Genomic DNA, 20338 nt, shown 5'->3' with positions numbered 1-20338 from the left:
CGATTTCATTCAGGCTTGGCGAATCTCAATACTTCGATCAACACAAGATTTGTTTTAAAGATGGTAGAGATCGGATCATTTATTTTGGTACCTCCCCCACATATAGTTCAAGATTCAAATTTCATACATACAAACACAAATTGAGAAACAAGGCAGCTATTCTCTACAACTTGCTATATCTTAATACTTCCCTCAACCAGAATCCTGATATGAACGTGGAATTTATGATTTCGCATAAAATTGGATATAAATGTTCGGTTTTCTTGTAATTCATAAGTGCATGAGTCATCGTTAATATTGTATACTGGATGAACTATAGTCTCGAGGATTGACTTGTCCACGCTAGGCATTTTTTTTTTTCAGTTTTAAGTATACGTATATCAATGTGTTTTATGTATAAAAATATACATACATATGCACTTACAGGGTGAGACAAAAAACTGCAACAAAGTCAAACGCCATAATTTTTACCTTTTTTTTTAATTTTATTGAATGAAAGCAAAAAATGTCGGAAATAGCATCAAATTTTAGAATAAGTTTAGATTTGTTCGAATTGGTCACCTTTGCCACGAATTATGGCCTTCCAATGGCCAATGAAACCGTCGCACACTGCCCGAATGTTGCTCTGCGGTATATTGGGTCATTCCCGGCGAAGCGTTTGCTTGAGGTGATCGACACTTTGGTATTTTTTAGTGCCGACCTTTGCGTCCCCAAGGCTTTAATAAACCCTCCAGAATATTTTCGCGATAATATTCGGCATTTATTTTGATGCCACGGTCGATTAATATGAGCGACGATCGGCTGTTATGGCGTCCCACACCATCATCATGGCCGGCGCTTGAGTTCAGGTGGCCAACTGAAGGTGCACATTTTCAGCTGACCTCTTTGGCAAGTAAACACGATAATTTTATTTGTTCACAAACTGCTGGACAACGAATGTTGTCTCATCGAAGAAAACCAAATTCGGCAGTGCACCACGTTGTGGTTTTCCAGCCAAATATAAAGAAATCACACTATCATGCTTGAGTTCCATCACGAATAACTTTTTTGCTGGAAAATTCTCACCAAAATGCTTTTGTACGCTTGTAAACAATATAAAGAACTGTCACTGGAATAATTTTAATAGCTGTCGGACGAGTGGCTTTGACATGACAACAGTCTGAAGTTGGTTGCAGTTTTTTCATCTCACCCTGTATATTCTTGATCAGCGTAAGATTCTACGACGAATTAGATCTGCCTTTCCGTCCGTCTGTTGTATTTGCGCTTAACTCAAAACAAATAAAGATATGATCAGTCTTTTGTCTGCAGGCAGGTCAAGTTAGAAGATGGGCCACAATATCGTATTCCCCCCATATAACGGTAAACCCGATATTCGGTATTTTGTTGATTTAAACCACATTTTTTCTATGGAATTGTCTGAAATTCTACACAAGGAGTTCTTCATGACCAATTTACCCCCTGAAAGAAATTGTCCATATAGGTCCATGATATCGTATATTCCCCATATTCGGTGTTTTGATGGTTTTAGCCACATTTTTTAATAGAATTTTCTGATATTCTACACAAGGAGTTGTCTCTGAGTACTTTACCCCCTGGAAGAGAATTGTCTATATAGGATGATTTTAGCCACATTTTTCAATGGAATTGTCTGAAAATCCACACAGGGAGTTCTCTTTGAGTACTATACACCCTGGAAGAAAATTGTCAATATAGATCTACGTTTTAGTATAGTACCCATATAGCACTACCCGAGATATTCGGTATTTCCAGGATTTTAGGAACTTTATTCAGTGGAATTGTGTCAAATTTCGTATTTGAAGAAAATTACTTATCCAGCACCGAGTCTTCGTATAGCCCACATATAGAGGTTTTTATTTAAATGGGAGGGTATAAAAAGTTCCCATATCCCATAGCCATATAACACTACCCGAGATATTCGGCATTTCCAGGATTTTCGCAACTTTATTCACTGGAATTGTGTCAAATTTCGTATTTGAAGAAAATTACTTATCCAGCACCGAGTCTTCGTATAGCCCACATACAAAGGTTTTTATTTAAATGGGAGGGTATAAAAAGTTCGGGACGGCAAAACTTAGCTGCTTTTTTACTTGTTGATTATTTATTCTATCGGACAAAGTAATGCTCTGAACGTCATTCTGACTGCCTAGTGCTTATAGCTATTTTGCCGAAGACTTAAGAAACGGGATCACAGAAAACCTGTCCAAATTGTCGGTGAAAGGCACTTTGTCAAAATAATTCCTCCTCCCCCTTTTATATACTTTTAAAATATTGATAATTACTGTTGTGTATGCGTACATTCACAAATACATGAGTCATCGTTTATATTGAAGAGACTTTAGTCTCGAGGATTGAATTGTCCACACTTTTTTTGCTCAAATCGATGTGGCTTTTTATTTTTAAGCTATGTGTCTATCAGTGTGTCCTATTTACAGAAAAATATACATATACATATATGTACATATATTTTACAATGTTCACTTCTTTCCGCAACTTCGCAAATTTCTAGACTTCATTCTTAACTATATTTTAAAAAATAAATTTATTATGTTTCAGATTTTTTTCACCTCCTCACCGTTTCCTTTTTTCTTCAACGCTGCTTTTGAATTTTCGTAATCTTTGTGAAGTGTATATCTTTCGAGTATGTGTATCTCAGCGAATGGCGAAATTGTTTATCGCTAAAGAAAATTATGTCATGATGGAAAAATGTTTTCGATTTTTTTGCATTGCGTATTTTTAAACAAAAAGTTTGTTGTTTATTTTTTTTCGTATCGTTTTTGTTTCGCCCGCCAGATGTACATATGTACGCTTGGGTGTGATTTAACACAAAACTGTCAACATTTTCTTAATACTCGAACATTTCGCTTTAAAGCACACACACACGTATATTTTTGCTCGTTAATAATCCTTGCGAAACTATGAAAAAATTTTATTCGAAAAGTTAAAAAAAGAAAATAATATTTTTTGTTATGCGTAAAAAAACCATATATTTAATTATTTTATCTGTTTAAAGGCAGCTGCTAGTGGTGTTAATTAATATTTATAAATATCCATGTTTGTTGTTAGTAATTATTAATTCAATTAATTCGAGTTTTCTGTCTCATCAATTTACCAAAAATATTAACTTAAAAAAAGATTACAGTTTTTACAAATGTTATTTTTCCGTTGCTTATTTTAGTAAATTAATAATATTTTTGTCTTAGATTTATGTTCCTTAAACCCTCTCTTTTACCGCTGCTTGCGTGGCGCCCAAAGGATTTCTACATTTGGCGAAGGAACATAGGTGTATACTTTTGCTAGTAGTAGTGGTAGTGGTGGTTGTGTTGGTAGTAGAAGTAGTGGTAGTAGTAGTTCATAGGATACATTTAACGGGGTTTTTGTGTTCAAACTGCTGCAAGAAAATTAAGCAGAATTTTGTATTTTAATTTAAAAATCACATTTCATCGGTAAAATATGAGTAATGAAATGTAGTGTGACGTGCGAAAATGGGATAATGTGTGGTGGAAATTATTAATGTTTGAAAATGAAATGATTAAAATGAGGTAAGATGAATGCAGAGAAGGACTTTTTGTGATTTCTTGTAAGTATATTAGTGTTTTGAAACACTTTTACTTCATGTAAATACAATACTCAAGGTTAAACATTTTAATAAAATATTTTAGTTATTATAGCCTATAGGGCCAATATCATATAATTTTTTTAATATGATTAAATAAAATTCGAAATATATAGAGCAGTTGGTCATCGTCATATGGGGTTTAAAAATGTTGAGCCAAAGAATACATTTTTTAAGCAAACTCAAAAACTTTATATTGGATACTTCTTCAAATTAAATGACAGATATTTAAAAGTTCTAATATTATTTTTATTCAAACATTTTATAATACATCAGTTGGTGATCCGGATTTTATATACATAGACCTCTTTTGAGGGACATATTACACAGATTGGACAACTGTAGCAATTATTAAAAATGTTGATCCTTTAAGGAAGAGACTTCAAAAAGAGCGAACCAAAATTTCTTTATGTGAAAAATTTGATTTTTTTGTGGGGGAAATATGTACGGAACACATGTTACACTGCAACCAACTTTAAGCTGTTATAATTTCCAAACCACTCTTTTGACAGCTGTTAAAATTATTCCAGTGACAGCTCATTATATTGTCTACAAGCGTACAAAAGCATTTTGGTGAGAAATTTCCAGAAAAAAAGCTATTCGTGATGGAATTCAAGCGTGATAGAGTGATTTCTTTATATTTGGCTGGAAAACCAAAAGTGGCTATCGTTAAAGCACTACAGCATTTAAATTTGAATAAATCTCTTGTGTCTCGTACCATTGCTCGTTACCGTGATACTGGTAGCGTAGCTCGACGTCAAGGAAGTGGACGAAAGAAAACAGTAACATCAGGAGAAATTATTCGAAAAGTAAAGAAGCGACTTGATCGAAATCCGCATCGCAGTTGCCGAAAAATGGCTCGTGAGCCAAACATATCACAATATTCCGTTCGGCAAATATTGAAAAATGAGCTCGAGTAAAGCCATTGAAATTCCGAAAAGTGCAAGAACTTACACCGTAACAGAAAAAATAGACTCAAAAGCGCTAAAGAGTTGCATCGCTTGGCCGAAAGTGGTTGTCGGCTACCGAATTTGGTTGTCTCCGTTGAGACATTCATTGTCCAGCAGTTTGTAAACAAACAAAATGATCGTGTTTACTTGCCAAAGAGGTCAGCTGAAAATGTGCACCTTCGGTGGCCCACCAGAACTCAAGCGCCGGACATGGTGGTGATGTGTGCCGCCATAACAGTCGATGGTCGCTCCCCGCCTTGGGCGCGCAAACATTTTGGCCGCAGACCTTGAACATTCCAACAGGACTCAGCACGCGCCACTCAAGAATGGTTACAAAATGAGGTTCCCCGCTTCATTTCCAGCGCACAATGGCCACCACAATCTCCGGATACCAAATCCGTTGGACTATTGTGTCTGGAGTAGTTTGGAAAGCAAGGTTGGCACTGAAAAATACTAAAGTGTCGATCACCTAAAGCGAGCGTTTCGCCGGGAATGGCTAAAATACCGCAGAGCAACATTCGGGTAGCGTGTGACGGCCATAATTCGCGCCAAAGGTGACCAACTTCAACAAATCTAAACTTATTCTAAAATTTGATGCTATTTCCGACATTTTTTGCTTTCATTCAATAAAATTTAAAAAAATGTAAAAAATATGGCGCTTGGCTTTGTTGCAGTTTTTTTACCTCACCATGTATGACCCTGTATGAGATACATGATGCCTTAGCAAAAATAAATGTGAAATTTGAAGAGAGTTGGATGCTTATCTTCACAGCAGATGTTGTGTTAGTAGAAATAATGCGATGTGTGAAATACAAAGATTTATGAGCTTCATGCATATTCAAAATTTTGACCCTTTGTTGGGGAGTTACTAGAGGGAGTAGACCAATATATTCCATCTTCACACCAGAATAATAAAAATATTTTGATGTTTATAATTTAAAGACAATCGGACTCTTACACCACATTTTATAAGAGTTATAATTATTCAAAATTTTGACCCTTTGGGGGGTAGGAACTTGATGGAGTGGTCCGATATTGTCCATTTCGTACCTGACCTAGCACGGATTTGCAAAGTTGGTGCAAAATTGGATTAGCCTTTCTCTTTTTGTGCAGTAAAATATATTAATATTTTTTAAATATTTCGAACTTTTGTATCAGAAGGAGTGGACCGATATTGCCCATCTCCGAACTCTATATAAGTTTGACAATAATATTACGATGTACGACGTTTGGATCAAATCGGATACTGCCTTCGAGAGTTATCGTGGTCACAAGAGACCTAGGGTCTAAAACCGTTATTTCGATGACACACGTCTTGAGTAGCGGAGTTTGGTAAAAAAATTGAATTTGCCATTTATATTGAAATCGGTTGAGGTTTGAAAATAATACATTGGGGCTATACCAAAACGTGGACCTGCACAGTATCCATTACGAACTTCAAATACCAAATTTGAAACAATTCCGTTGAATAATGTCGCTTAAATCACCGAAATACCGAAAATAGGGAGCTACCATTATATGGGGACTATACGAAGACGTGAACGTGAGCATACAATCTTCTGTCATTGGCTGTAATAACCATTACGAATTCCAAATACCAAATTTAAAACATTTCCGGTGAATTATGTCGCTCAAATCACCAAAATACCGAAAATATGGAGCTACCAACATATGGGGGCTATACCAATACGTGGACCTCTACATGGCCCATTTGCAATCCCAAAAGTCCTGCAGACATAATATACATTTGAGTAAAATTTTATCAGCCTACTTCATTTCACTCGGAAGGTAGAGCGATTTTCACAGAGTGAATTCCACCTCCATACTATGGTGGAGGGTATAAAAATTAGAATTTTTCAGTTGGCCAATGAATAAAAATAAATAAAAAATAAAAATAATAAATCTTCCTTATTATTACATGGTCACAAACATTTGAACAAATACAAAATTCCGAATGTGACACAGCCACTCTCAGTTTACCATATGTTTCTCTTCCGTTCATAAACTGACAGTTTTCTTATTCATGTCATAGCAGACCCCCCTCCTCTCTTGCATTTGTTGCTTGTTAGCAGCGAACAGTTAGTCATACAGCAATTTATAAGGATTTGTTTTTGTGTGCCGCAACTGGTTGCAATTGCTGCTACTGGCACTGCATGTGGTGCTGGCAGTGGTGTTGCTGTTGGTCTTGTGGATGGATGATCGCTCACTCCAAGTGTGGTGTGGTGGTGGTAATGGTGATGTGTGGTAATTTGACACCACTTTCAATTGTTGTAGTCTTTAACTGCAACGTTGTCGTCATCATCTCTGTTGTTCTTTGTTGTTTTTGTAGTTTCTTTGCTGTTTTGGTTTCGGAAATTTAATCTGTCAGAATTCTCATGTCATCAACTCGCTGTTACAAAAAACATAAACAACAACAACAACAATAACAAACAAGAAAACACAAAACGTTGTAAAACGTGAAATTGGTCTCGATTAGATGGGGTTTCCTTAATGGCATCGCATCATGGCATCAGGCTTTGAGGTGGCGCATCGCTAACTTCTGTTCACTTTGGATTCAAGTCTGGCCTGCGGGGCTAGGCTTAGAGTGTAGCGTCTGCGTACGAATGTAGTTGTCACAGTGGCAACTGAAAACACACATCTCCCCCACTTTGAATGGATGGATGGATGAATGAATGGATGGGTGGTTGGATGAATGAATGAATGACGAGTGTCTACGGATTTGCGGTAAGCAAACGACCCCCTAGCCGCTTGGAGTTGTTACTGGAGTTTGTTTTTTTTCCACTGATGATCACTTTTTGGTTTCTCTCACATCTCGTTGATGCACCCACAAATTTTTTTCTTGTCTAACTAAATGTTTACTTTGCTACTAATTTAAGGCATTTTAAGATCTGTTGTTGTCTTTCCTTCTCTGTGTAGCCTCCTCAAGTATGTATCTGGAAACGCCCCAGGGGTCCACACATCCAATTGAATGTGTAATGAGTTTTCCAAGTGAAAATATTTTGGGTAACTAATTTGTTTATAAAAGAATATTATTTGTGTGGATGTTTTGCTGTTCTCTTTGCCAAATCATAACCCACCACGAAGATGGAATTTGTTTACAAAAGTGGCTACCACTGGATGTTTGTTTAGACTATAAAAGCGTTTTTTTTTATAGATCTACATATAGCTGGGGAATTGTTTTGTGCAGCTGGAATGGTTACTTGGCGTAGACAGCATTGAATCCAAATAGTGGCCTTGTAACAGATTTTTTTCTTTTTCGAAACACCCTCTATGGGGTAGGAAAATCACAGAGAACAATGTCGTCTATTAAAGGGGAAGGGGAAATGTTGCCCCATATACATATATCAAAGGTAATGGGAAATGTAAAAATAAATAAAATATTTTTAATTAATTAGAAAATGTGTAATGTTAGTGCGGGGGGGACGGGGCTATTTATATGTTTCTTCATGCTAAGAACAAAACTTTAAATATATCCAAATCGGTTGGACAATGGGCCACATGTAAATGTTTCAGTCAGTGCTCGGCATTTTAGATTTAGCTCATCTTCATTTTTATACCTTCAGCCGTATGGCTACAGAGGGTATATATCATTTGATACGGTCAAAACGTGCCTATTCGAAATAACGGTTTTAGAACCTAGGTCTCTATGGACCAAATACGTTTCAGGATATTTGGAGTCGATCTAGCAATGTCCGTCCGTCTATCTGTCTTTCTGGCTGGTGCGCACGATAACTCCGAAGGGAGTATCCGATTTGATCCAAACTTGGTACATCGTAATTTTTTTTGTCAAACTTGGATCGAGTTCGGAGATGGGCAATATAGGTCCACTCCTTCTTGTACCTCCCCCACAAAATGTCGAAATTTTCAAAAAAAATATTTTGTTTTCCGATTTTGCTCCAACTTTGCAAATCCTACTATTTGCCTTAAATCTAGGTCAGGTGTGAAAATGGACAATGTCGGTCCACTCCATCAAGTACCTCCCCCACAAAGGATAATAAAACACGAAATTAACATCCGATTCCATTGAAACTTATCAATATTTCCATTAACGGTAGATGGTAGAGATCGAATTATTCCTTCTGGTACCTGACTCATAATAGGTCAAAATTTTGAATAGCCAAAACGATCATAAAATGCAAAATAAGCATCTGGTTCTCTTCAAATTACATATATCATAATGTTCGGAGATGGGCAATATCGGTCCACTCCTTCTGGTACCTCCCCCACAAAATGTCGAAATTTTCAGAAAGATTATTTTGTTTTCCAACTTTTGACTCCAACTTTGCAAATCCTAATATTTGCATTAAATATAGGTCAGGTGTGAAAATGGACAATGTCGGTCCACTCCATCAAGTACCTCCCCCACAAAGGATAATAAAACACGAAATTAACATCCGATTCCATTGAAACTTGGCCCATATCAATATTTCCATTAACGCAAGATCTGTTCTAAAGATGGTAGAGATCGAATTATTCCTTCTGGTACCTGACTTACAATAGGTCAAAATTTTGAATAGCCAAAACTATCATAAAATGCAAAATAAGCACCTAGTTCTCTTCAAATTACATATATCACAATGTTTTCATCAACCCAAGGTATGGTGAGAAGATGGTCTATGTTGGTCTACTCCTTCTGGTGCCTCCCCCACAAAGGGTCAAAATTTTGAATAACCATGATGCTCATAAAACGCGAAATTAACATCCGATTCCATTCGGACTTGTTACATCTCAGTATTTCCATCAACAAAATATCTGTTATAAAGGTGGTACATAAATACCGGACCAGTTATTCAGGTACCTCCTCCACATAGGGTTCAAGATTTTGAAAAACAAAACGCTCAAAGAAAGCAAAATAAACATCCACCTCTCTTCAAAGTTCACACATACCAACATTTTTGCTAACACAAGATATGTTTTGATGATTTTTGCCACACAACTTTTCACGGATTGTGGTATTTGTGGGTCATAACGGGTTTTAGCTCCGGTGGCGAAACATTGTATGTATAGGTCCACGTTTTGGTATAGACCCCATATAACGGTACTTCCCGATATTCGGTATTTTGATGATTTTTGCCACATTTTTTCACGGTTTTGTCTGCAAATTGGTATTTGTTGGTCATGATAGGTTCTGGTTCGTGTGGCGAAACATTATATGTATAGGTCCACGCTTTGGTAGCCCCCATTAACGGTACCTCTCGATATTCGGCATTTTGACGATTTTTGCCACATTTTTTCACGAATTTGTCTGAAATTTGGTATTTGTAGGTCATGATTGGTCCTAGTTTGTGTGGTGAAACATTGTATGTATAGGCCCAAACTTTGGTATAGCCCCCATATAACGATACCTCCCGATAATCGGTATTTTGATAATTTTTGCTACATTTTTTACGAATATGTCTAAAAATTGGTATTTGTGGTTAATAATTGGTTCTAATGTTTCCATTACCCTAAAGTGGAGGTTTTAAAAAAGTTCGGCGCGACCGAACTTATTGTTTTTTTTTTACTTTTTTTTTAGAATTTCGATCTATAGGTACGTAACAACTTAAAATTATAACAACAATTTATACCCTCCAATACCTGTTTGTTTACATACAAATTGTCTTGCGTTATGATTATTCAAGCTATTGACCTCTTATGGCGAAGGTTCCGGTTTGGCCAATATTCTTCATTTCGAATCAGAACTAAGATCGATATAAATATTACAAGGTGCCAGATTTGGCCTATATCGACTACTTCGTGTACTTTATACAGGGTTGCCCATATTCGACGGACCTTTGGGCCCTTTCCAATTGACGAGGCTTGTCCGCAGGCAACATTCTTTGCGTCAATTGAATTTTGTACGGGAACAAATGCAAATCAATGCGAATAATCCGTTGCAAAGTGGACCGAACCATGCCCAACTGCTGAGAACGGCATTTTTGGGATGTTCTTGGGGACCTCTCAACACTGGCTCGTACGGCAGCGATATTCTCGGCCGATCGCCTTGGTCGACTTTTATATGGCCTCTTCGGATTATGAAGAGCCTTACCAGTCGAAAATTTTTCTTACAAGGCGCACTTCTCACATTTTTTAATGTTTTAAAAGCACGTTGAGTTTTCACAATCGACTTCTTCTGTTGAATGTAAATTTCAACTACTTCAGAGCGCTCTCGTGGCGTGTATTGGTTCATGGTAAAAATCTGCTTGGACTGACGCTTCAAACGCGGTATGTCATTAAGCGATGTTACATCTCTGTCAAAATTTATGGCGTTGCCAGATGGGTCCGTCGAATATGGGCAACCCTGTATGAGATATGTGTCAATTTGCTGATTGGGATATCAGCCCCACAAAACGTATATTTGGGCATGACAGCCCAAAATATTAGGCTACACATACGTCTTGATTCTTGGTCATGTTGTGGTATCAGAACAAATTTAATAATCTTTGACTTAAAATATTACAAATAGTGTAATCAATTCAAACATTTACCCCACGGAGAGGCAGGATTCAGAATTTACTTGTCACTGTATATTAAGGATTTCCAAACGTCTATTAAATACCCAAGTACGTGGCTTGTGGACAATTATAAAATTAATATAACGATACATATGTGAGTATATAATTCGAAAAAAGGGAAAATGTCAATACCACAAAAGAAGAGCAAAACGAAAATGAAAATAGTCTGGAAACAATTTCCAACCGCCAACGGTGCGTGTGGTTTAAAATGCAATAAATGTATATTTTTATGTTTCATTGTGGCCCATAGGTAGCAAAGAAACTCTCTTTGTGGTTTCTCTGTAATCTCAATGAGCGTCGAGTTGTTTTACCTAAACTCCGGTGCCATCACACATGTGTCTCGAAGATATTTATAAAGAAAATTGGATCGTTTTTTGTCTACATTATGCGGCAGTACCATATGATTTATTCATGTATGTATGTATATATACATGAATATACATAGGTCAAACTATTTATGGTACTGCTGCATATGTATGTGTGGATTCATCCACCTCCATCTATGAGTTAACCGCAAGTTTCTTTTTTATGCGTTCATTGTGTTCATATTTTAATGTTGGTACTGCCGTTGCCGGAACATATGGGCCATGTTGTCTAGTCGGAATGTTTTCCATACACAGTGTACTGTCAGACAGTACTTTGGACAAAGTTCTCTTATTATTTGGGGAGCTGTGGCCAATGTGTTTTATTTTAAGAAAAACGAGTAAAATAACATTAAGTTTGGCCGTGTCGAACTTTTAATACCCTCCACCTTAGGGTAAAAGAAACACTAGAACCCATTATGACCCACAAATACCAATTTGTAGACATATTCACTGAAAGATGTGACAAAAATTATCAAAATACCGAATATTGGGAAATATCGCTATATGGGGCTATACAAAAACGTGGTTTCGCAAAGTTTCGCCACCGGAGCTAGAACCCATTTTGACCAACAAATACCAATTTTTAGACAAATCCGTGAAAAAATGTGGCAAAAATAATCGAAAGACCTAATATCGGGAGATAGCGTTATATGGGGGCTATACCAAAGCGTGAACCGATACATACAATGTTTCGCCATACGAACTAGGACCTATTGTGACCTACAAATATCAATTTTCAGACAAATCCTTGAGAAAATGTGGCAAAAATCATCAAAATACCGAATATCGGGAGGTACCGTTATATGGGGACTATACCAAAAGATGTATCTCATTTTCAATACCAACCATCCTAGACACAATAAAAATTGTTCTGCTAAACTTTGACGATCTACGTCAAATAATGTGGGCTGTATCGTGTTTTCAACAGACAGACCGACAGAGAGACAGACGGACATCATTAAATCGACTTAGAATTTTATGCTGATTATGAATACATGTACTTTATGGGGTCTACGACGAATATTTAGGGATGTTACAAACGGAATAACAAAGTTAATACCCTCCTTTCTAAGGTGAAGGGTATAAGAAGACGTGGATCCGCACAGACAATGTTCTGTCTTAGGCTGTAGTATCCGTTACGAACTTCAAATACCAAATTTGAAACAATTCCGGTGAATAGTCTCGCTTAAATCATCAAAAAAAACCAAATATCGGAAGGTTCTGTTATATGGGGGCTATACCAAAACGTGGCCCATTTTCTATACCAAAAATCCTGCAGACAGGAGTAAAATACATACCTTTGAGTAAAATTTTTTCAATCTACTTCAATTTGTTCGGAAGCTAGAGTGATTTCCACAGACGCACGGACATCGCTAAATCGACATAGACTTTTATGCTGATCAAGAATATATATACTTTGTGGGGTATAAAATGTGTATTTCGAGGTGTTACAAACTGAATGACAAACTTCATATAACCTCCATACTATTGTGGAGGGTATAAAAAGGATCAGTGGATTTTGTGCAAACCTTGCATATTCGTATCAGCGCTAGGTCAGGTGAGAAAATAGACAATATAGACCAACACTATCAAGTACCTCCCCCACAAATGGTCAAAAATCACAAAATGTGAAATAAGAATCCAAAATATGAAGGCATTTTGTACAATTCTTCGAATCTCACACAGCCCAATATTTTTACTAAAACAGGGTCTGGTGTGAGTATAATAGATATCCCATCGCTACTGGTACCTCCCCCACAAAGGGCCACATTTGTCTATACTTGTATCTTGCATAACTTGCGAAACAAGACCCATAATCAACGCCCAGACGAAACGGCTGAAGCCAGAATATTGAAAATTTGCACGAGGGTTAGTCAGTAGGCGTGTAATAAGGCTTGATTTTTTGAAAAAGGATACCAAGAGGGTAAAAATAGTACTAAAATTGAAACTTTGTGTTAGGCAAACGGAATAGCCGGAATTCTGAAACTTAAAATGAGAGTCACTGATGTATTGCAAGATAGATGTACCAAAGGGTTTTGGGAAATTCGAACTGTAGGGTTATGAAAAGTACTAAAATGGTACTAAACTTCTAATATGGTACCTTTTGGTATTATGTAAACGGCCAGATCTGAAAACATGAAATTTGGTATGAGAATCAATGTTGTATTACTTTCTTTCAACCTTGATTCTCATATGAAGGTTGTTTTGGAAATGTATACTGAGTGTACGAACTGTACTAAGGACAATAAATTTGGAACAATTTGGGTTGGGGCGCTGGTGGTGGTAGGTTTTTCGTAAAGAGGATATGTCTACTACAAGTGCTCGAAAAGTACTAGATAGTACTATACTTGGTAAAATTTGGTATTGGGTGAATGCTTGAAATCTGCAATTTGGTATTTGGGTTGCTGTTCATGTGTAGGCTGGACATAGGAAGTTTGGCTCGGAAATGTGTACTACAATTGTACGAAAGCCCTAAATGGTATTAAATTTGGTCTTGGTTGGAGGGATAAAGGTAAAATTCTTAAATACGATATTAAGATAACTGTTGGTATCTGAGGTTGAGATTTGTCGGTAGTATGGAAATACGTACGAAATATACTAAATGGTACTAAATTTGGTATTGATTGAAGGGCTAGGCATGAAGGCATAGACCCACATGAAGTACGATTTTAACTCTTAAATGCGCTTTTATAACCTCCACCGTACATAGTATGGATGGTATATTAAGTTCGTCATTCGATTTGTAAGGCATCGAAATAATAATTGTAGACCTAACAAAATATATTCTTGATTGTCGTAAAATTCTAAGTCGATTTAGCCCTGTCCGTCCGGCCGAGCTAGAGTCAAAACGAATAAAGATAGAAAGCTAAAATTTTGCACAGATCTTTTGTCTGCCGTCAGGCAAGTTCAAAGATGGGCTATATCGGTCTACGATATCGTATAGCCCCCACATAACCGTACCCCCCGATATTCGGTATTTTTATGATTGCATCCAAATTTCTCAATGAAATTGTCTGAAAATCCATAGCAAAAGTTATTTCTAAGCACTTTTCCCCCTGTAAAAGAAATGTCGATATAGGTCCACGATATCGTATAGCCCCCATATTCGGTATTTTGATGATTTTAGGGACATTATTCACCGGAGTTGTTTCAAATTTCGTATTTGGTGTTCGTAATGGAGAACTACAATCTACGACAGAAAATTGTCTATGCTGGTCCAGGTCTTTGTATAGGCCCCATATATCAGTATCTCCCTATATTCGGTATTTTGACCATTTCCGTGAATATTGTACTCACGGAAATTGTTTGAAATTTCGTATTTGAAGTTCCGAATTGATACTACAGCCTGTGATAGAAAATTGTCTATGTAGATCCTTCCCCTGTTCCCTACATAATGATACCTCCCTATATTCGGTATTTTGATGATTTTAGCTACATTATTGACCTTTTTTCAAGTTTCGTATTTGAATATAGTAATGGCTTATGACAAAAGATGCCTATGCAGGTCCACGTCGTCGTATAGACCCTAATATAACGGCGATATTAGGTATTTTTAAGATTTTAACAGAATTTTTAACGGATTTTTATACCCTACACCACAAGGTGGTCAGATCCGTCTGTATCGATCTTTGTAAACAAAGTACAGTTTGCATTTATTGCGCGATCCAGATGAAATTTTGCACAGATCATTTGTTTGGCCCAAGGACGAACACTATTGAAATTGGAGATAATCGGTGAAAATTTAGATATAGCTCCCATATATATCTTCGTCCGATTTGCCTTTTATTGTGCACCAAACGTGTAATATCAGCCCGAATATTATGGAATATTGCACATACAACCGAATTAGGCCTGAAAATAAGTATGACAGATTTGATCAAAATCGATTCGGATATAGCTATAGCTCCCATATATATTGTTCATCCGATTTGTTATTTTTGTCCTCCGCAGCCGTAATATGCACTTTGCAACAATAATATTTGGGGAAAAATAAAAAATACAGCTCAGAAATACATTTGCTAAATTTTATCGAGATCAGTTCAGATTTGGATATAGCTCCCATATATAACTTCGTCCGATTTACTTTTTATTCTGCACCAAACGTCTAATATTTTTTTAAATGGGATGGAGTTTGACACATACGACCGAATTGAGTCTAAAAGGTAGTATGCCAAATTTGGTGAAGATCGGTTCAGATATAGCTATAGCTCCCATATATATTGTTCATCCGATTTGTTGTATTTGGTACCTACAGCCGTAATATGCACTCCGTAAAAATGATATTCAGGGAAATATATCGAATACAGCTCAGAAATATCTTTGCCAAATTTTATCGAGATCCCTCTATAGCTCTCATACATATCTTTATCCGATTTTAAATTATATCTGCACCAAATGGGCAATATAAGTCCGAATTTAAAAGATACAAATGCTTCGGCATATTTAGTCCTTTGAACGGCTTATTTAGTTCTTTGAACTTTAAATTATAATTATCAAATCATAGGGTGTATGATTGAATTCTCCCGTAAAAACTTTTAATTGTTATTTGGAGCTCTAATAAATTAGCAAAGTGGTGTAGGGTATCATAAACTCGGCCCCGCCCGACTTTAAGACTTTCTTTACTGTTTTTTTTTTTGAAAATTGCCAGATTGGTTCCAAATGGTGGAGGGTATTTAAAGTTCAGCCCGGTCGAACTTACAGCTTTTTGACTTGCCTTTCTTTGTCATTATCCTTCTAAAGTGATGCTTTTAAGGAGTTTTTTTGCCTTAACTCACATGAAGTAAGGTTTTAGCTATAAAATGTGTTTCTAATATTTATAAATTGAGGTTAGATTAAGATTTTTTTGTGTATTTCAGGACTATAGTAGAATCTGATGACAAATAATTTTGTAGAATATAATGATTTTCTAAAATTTTGTTTAAATGGATCCCCATTTTGCTATCGGTAATATTGCCGAGGATACTATATGCCAAAAAAGGCAAGGAATCTTAGTCCCCCCTACTTAGTTTATTTTCCCATGTACACTTTATACCGATACCCATGTCTTCTATTTTTAGCCCTACTTTCATAATCTACGGATGTTTTCTTGTAATAATTAAAAAATGAATTTAGTACCATGGTAATAGCAGGGTTAACCCGCATAAAATACGTAGTTTTGCGAACTTTGTATCTGTTAAATATTTGAAAAATATTAACATGATTTCACCCAATTAACGCCACGAGCAAGTACAGAATATAGGTGCACACATACATATGTTTATGTATATAATTTCAAATTAGAAAAATATTGTTTTTTTTTCAATTTCCTTTGGGTTCTAGGTTATGCCGCAACACCTGTCGCATAGATTTCTCTCTTCGTTGATTTCTTGTGAAAGTATTTCAACATCTTCGAACACGAATCGCATCAGCACCAAGGCTATGATGGATTATTGAATAGCATTTCTGCTCTGCACAAAATTGAATATCCGGTTAATTAATTTATTGAATGATCGGCAAACAACACCTTCATCTATAGAAGAAATTTCACCTTGAATATTGATTAGATTGAAATTCTTCAGAACAAAAAAATTATATTCAAATTTCTTGCTGTTAAAAATAAACAATTCCCAGTGAAAAATGCCAGCAGATAACATTTGTTTGAACGGAAGAACAAACCACAAAAAAAAATGATAATAATAATATTTATTTTATTTATACGATGCATTTGAATGTGGCTTAAATTAATAATAACAAACAGCTGCTGTTTTTTGAATGAAATGGGTATCATATGGGTATGAGGGCGGGCGGTCGTGTGGCATGCAGCAACACATGGCAGATGTGATGGAACAAAAAAAAAAAAAAACAAAGGAGCCAACTTACCTTTTTCTTCCTCAGAACCATTGGTTTTATCGTTGCAACCATTGGTCAGTTTGATTGGCATTTTCTTGACTGTCTTGCCGTTGAGGGGCTCCTGGGTCAGGGTTATGGCAATGGGCGTGGTGGAAAGTTTACTCTTCTTATCCGAGGGATATTCATTTATGGCCACGGTTTTGGTGGTCACATAACTAACCGATTCCACCGTTGTCTCCCACTTTTGGAATGTATTAATTTTACCGGTTTTCAAGGTACGACACGACGATCTCAACGGAGAGGAACGCAAAGAAAGTAGAGAACTCGAAGATGAATTTGTTGTTCCATCGAATGCTCCTCTCAACGAATTATTAGAGGATGATGAAAATGAGGCCGATTTTCTTAATTTGTAATTGTCTTTTTCTTCCTGTTCTCCTTCTTTTTCGCCTTCTCCTCCTCCTCCTGCGTTTACCTTATTCTTGCCCAATGATGATTTTTCCCTCTCAATTGTATGATAAATATGACCATTGGGCTTTGCGGCGCTGGCATTTTTATTTTTAATAACCAAAGTTCTTGTTTCCTCCTTCTTCTCTTCCTTCTCGGTGGTTTCGGTAATTTGCAGAACTTCCGTTTGAGTGCCTTGTTCTGAAATGTGTAGAAAATAGAAAAGAAATATTCATTTTATTTTTTTTTATGTTAATGTCATTCTTTCGTTCTTCTCTAATGTTGATGGCCTGATCATAATCGCTTGTTGATGTCTATCTGCCATTGGCACTTAACGTTTTCAATCTGATTGGCCGCTAAGTGTCAAATAAGAAAAACAAGTGCGCTCACTCAATGTCTTTATTTGCGCGTTTCGAAATCGCACATTTCTCAGTGACAGTAACGTGAATTATAATTATTTGTTTTACGTTCTGCGCCAATATTAGCACTTAATTTATTATGTCTACTAAGTGAAATTCTTTCAAAATTATCATCACAAAAATGGTATAGCGGATATTCGGTGCAGGGAATGCTTTTGAATATGTATGACTAGCCACTTCGTCATCGAAAAGTCCACTTGAAAAATTTTAGATTCTTTTTAGTTCTCAAAATGCACAATTTGTTCAGTTTGAGAATAATTTTTAAACGAAAGTTCATGTATCGTACTAAATTTTCAGACATTTAAGGGTTTATATTTTATTTAAGTTTTTTCCTTTTTTTTGAACAGAATAATAGGTAAATTTTTACCTTTAACAACATAAATTATTCAAAATTTTTCATTTTGGAGCTTACCGAGAAGAATATTAGTAAAATCATTGAACAATGGACTCGCATTCAATTTTTCTGTCCAAAACTATTTCAACGTGTCCGTACGTAAACTCTAGGGACTCAATATCAAATTTAAGAATTCCGTTCCATTCCTTCACCCAACACCAAATTTAGTAGCATTTAGTTCGCATCTCCAGAACCAGTAAGGAAAGGTCAAATGTCGGGCGGGGGCGATTTCACCAATATGCGTATTTAGTATAGCTCCCGTAACAAAAAAAGTTCATATTGGGAATTTATTGGAAGTAGATCATACCAAATATGAATCTTATTCTCAAAGAAAAAAAAACTGATGGAGGCTTTCGTACCTCTACTACCAAATAACATTGTTGTAAAAAATATTTATTGGAGCAGTAAATATACCGTACCGAGTTTCACCAAATAGAACCAGTAAAGAAAGTCCTAAAGACGGGCGGGGCCGATTTTATGATACCCTACACCACTTTGCTAATTTTGTTGAGCTCCACTTAATAATTAAAAGTTTTTATGGGAGAATTCAATCATACACGCTATGATTATAATTATAATTTAAAATTCAAAGGACTAAATATGCCGAAGCATTTGTATTTTTTAAATTCTGACTTGTATTGCCCATTTGGTGCGAAATTAATTTGAAACCGGATAAAAATATATATGGGAACTATATCCAAATCTGAATCGATCTCGATAAAATTTGGCAAAGATATTTCTGAGCTGTATTTGATATATTTCCCTGAATATCGTTGTTACGGAGTGCATATTACGGCTGTGGGTAACAAATACAACAAAACTAATGAACAATATATATGGGAGCTATAACTATATCTGAACCGATCTTCACCAAATTTGACATACTAGCTTCTAGACTCAATTCGGTCGTAAGTGTCAAATTCCATCCCATTTGGACAAATATTAGATGTTTGGCGCACAATAAATGGTACATCGGACGAAGTTACATATGGGAGCTATATCCAAATCTGAACCGATCTCGGTAAAATTTAGCAAAGGTATTTCTGAGCTGCATTTGATATATTTCCCCAAATATTGTTGTTACAGAGTGCATATTACAGCTGCGGAGGACAAAAATAAGAAACCGGATGAACAATATATATGGGAGCTATAGCTATATCTGAACCGATTTCGATAAAATTTGGCATACTTATTTTCAGGCCTAATTTGGGTGTATGTGCAAAATTCCATACTATTCGGGCTGATATTACACGTTTGGTGCACAATAAAAGGCAAATCGGAGGAAGATATATATGGGAGCTATATCTAAATTTTTACCGATTATCTCCAATTTCAATAGGGTTCGTCCTTGGGCCAAACAAATGTTGTTTGCAAAATTTCATTTCAATCGGATAATAAATGCGACCTGCATTTTGTTCACAAGAATACATGGACAGACGGACGGACGGGCAGACGAACTGACATGCATAAATCAACTCAGAAAGTGATTCTATGCAGATCATCAAAAGGAACTATGGGTCTATCTCGTTTCCTTTTGTCTGTTACAAACAAATGCACAAAGACATAATACCCTGACCACCTTGTGGTGTAGGGTATAAAAATTCTGTTGAATATGAAAAAATCTATTCAATTTGGTGCTGAGTCCTGTTGGAATGTCCAAGGTCTGCGGCTAAAATGTTTACATGCCCAAGGCTTTAATAAACCCTCCAGAATATTTTCGGCATAATATTCGGCCTTTAATATGATGCCACGGTCAAATAATACAAGCGTAGAGCGACAATCGGCTGTTATGGTGGCCCACACAATCAT

The 20338-nt window shown here is 36.3% G+C and overlaps 1 protein-coding gene across 1 annotated transcript in view; it reads right to left on the bottom strand.

Moving 5' to 3' along the window:
- Positions 1–2978: 2978 nt before the first annotated feature.
- Positions 2979–20338, bottom strand: part of LOC101894461 (uncharacterized) — a 237184-nt gene continuing 219824 nt past the window's right edge. The window contains exons 16-17 of the mRNA XM_059124486.1: positions 17303–17917; positions 2979–3409 (exon numbers count right to left, since the gene is read on the bottom strand). Of these exons, the coding sequence (XP_058980469.1) occupies positions 3402–3409; positions 17303–17917 (623 nt within the window). The 3' untranslated portion in view covers positions 2979–3401. The remainder of the gene's footprint in view (positions 3410–17302; positions 17918–20338) is intronic.

Source organism: Musca domestica, unplaced genomic scaffold (assembly GCF_030504385.1).
Source record: "Musca domestica strain aabys unplaced genomic scaffold, Musca_domestica.polishedcontigs.V.1.1 29, whole genome shotgun sequence".
Classification (NCBI taxonomy): Eukaryota; Metazoa; Arthropoda; class Insecta; order Diptera; family Muscidae; genus Musca; species Musca domestica.
This window is presented reverse-complemented; position numbering and strand designations above follow the sequence as displayed.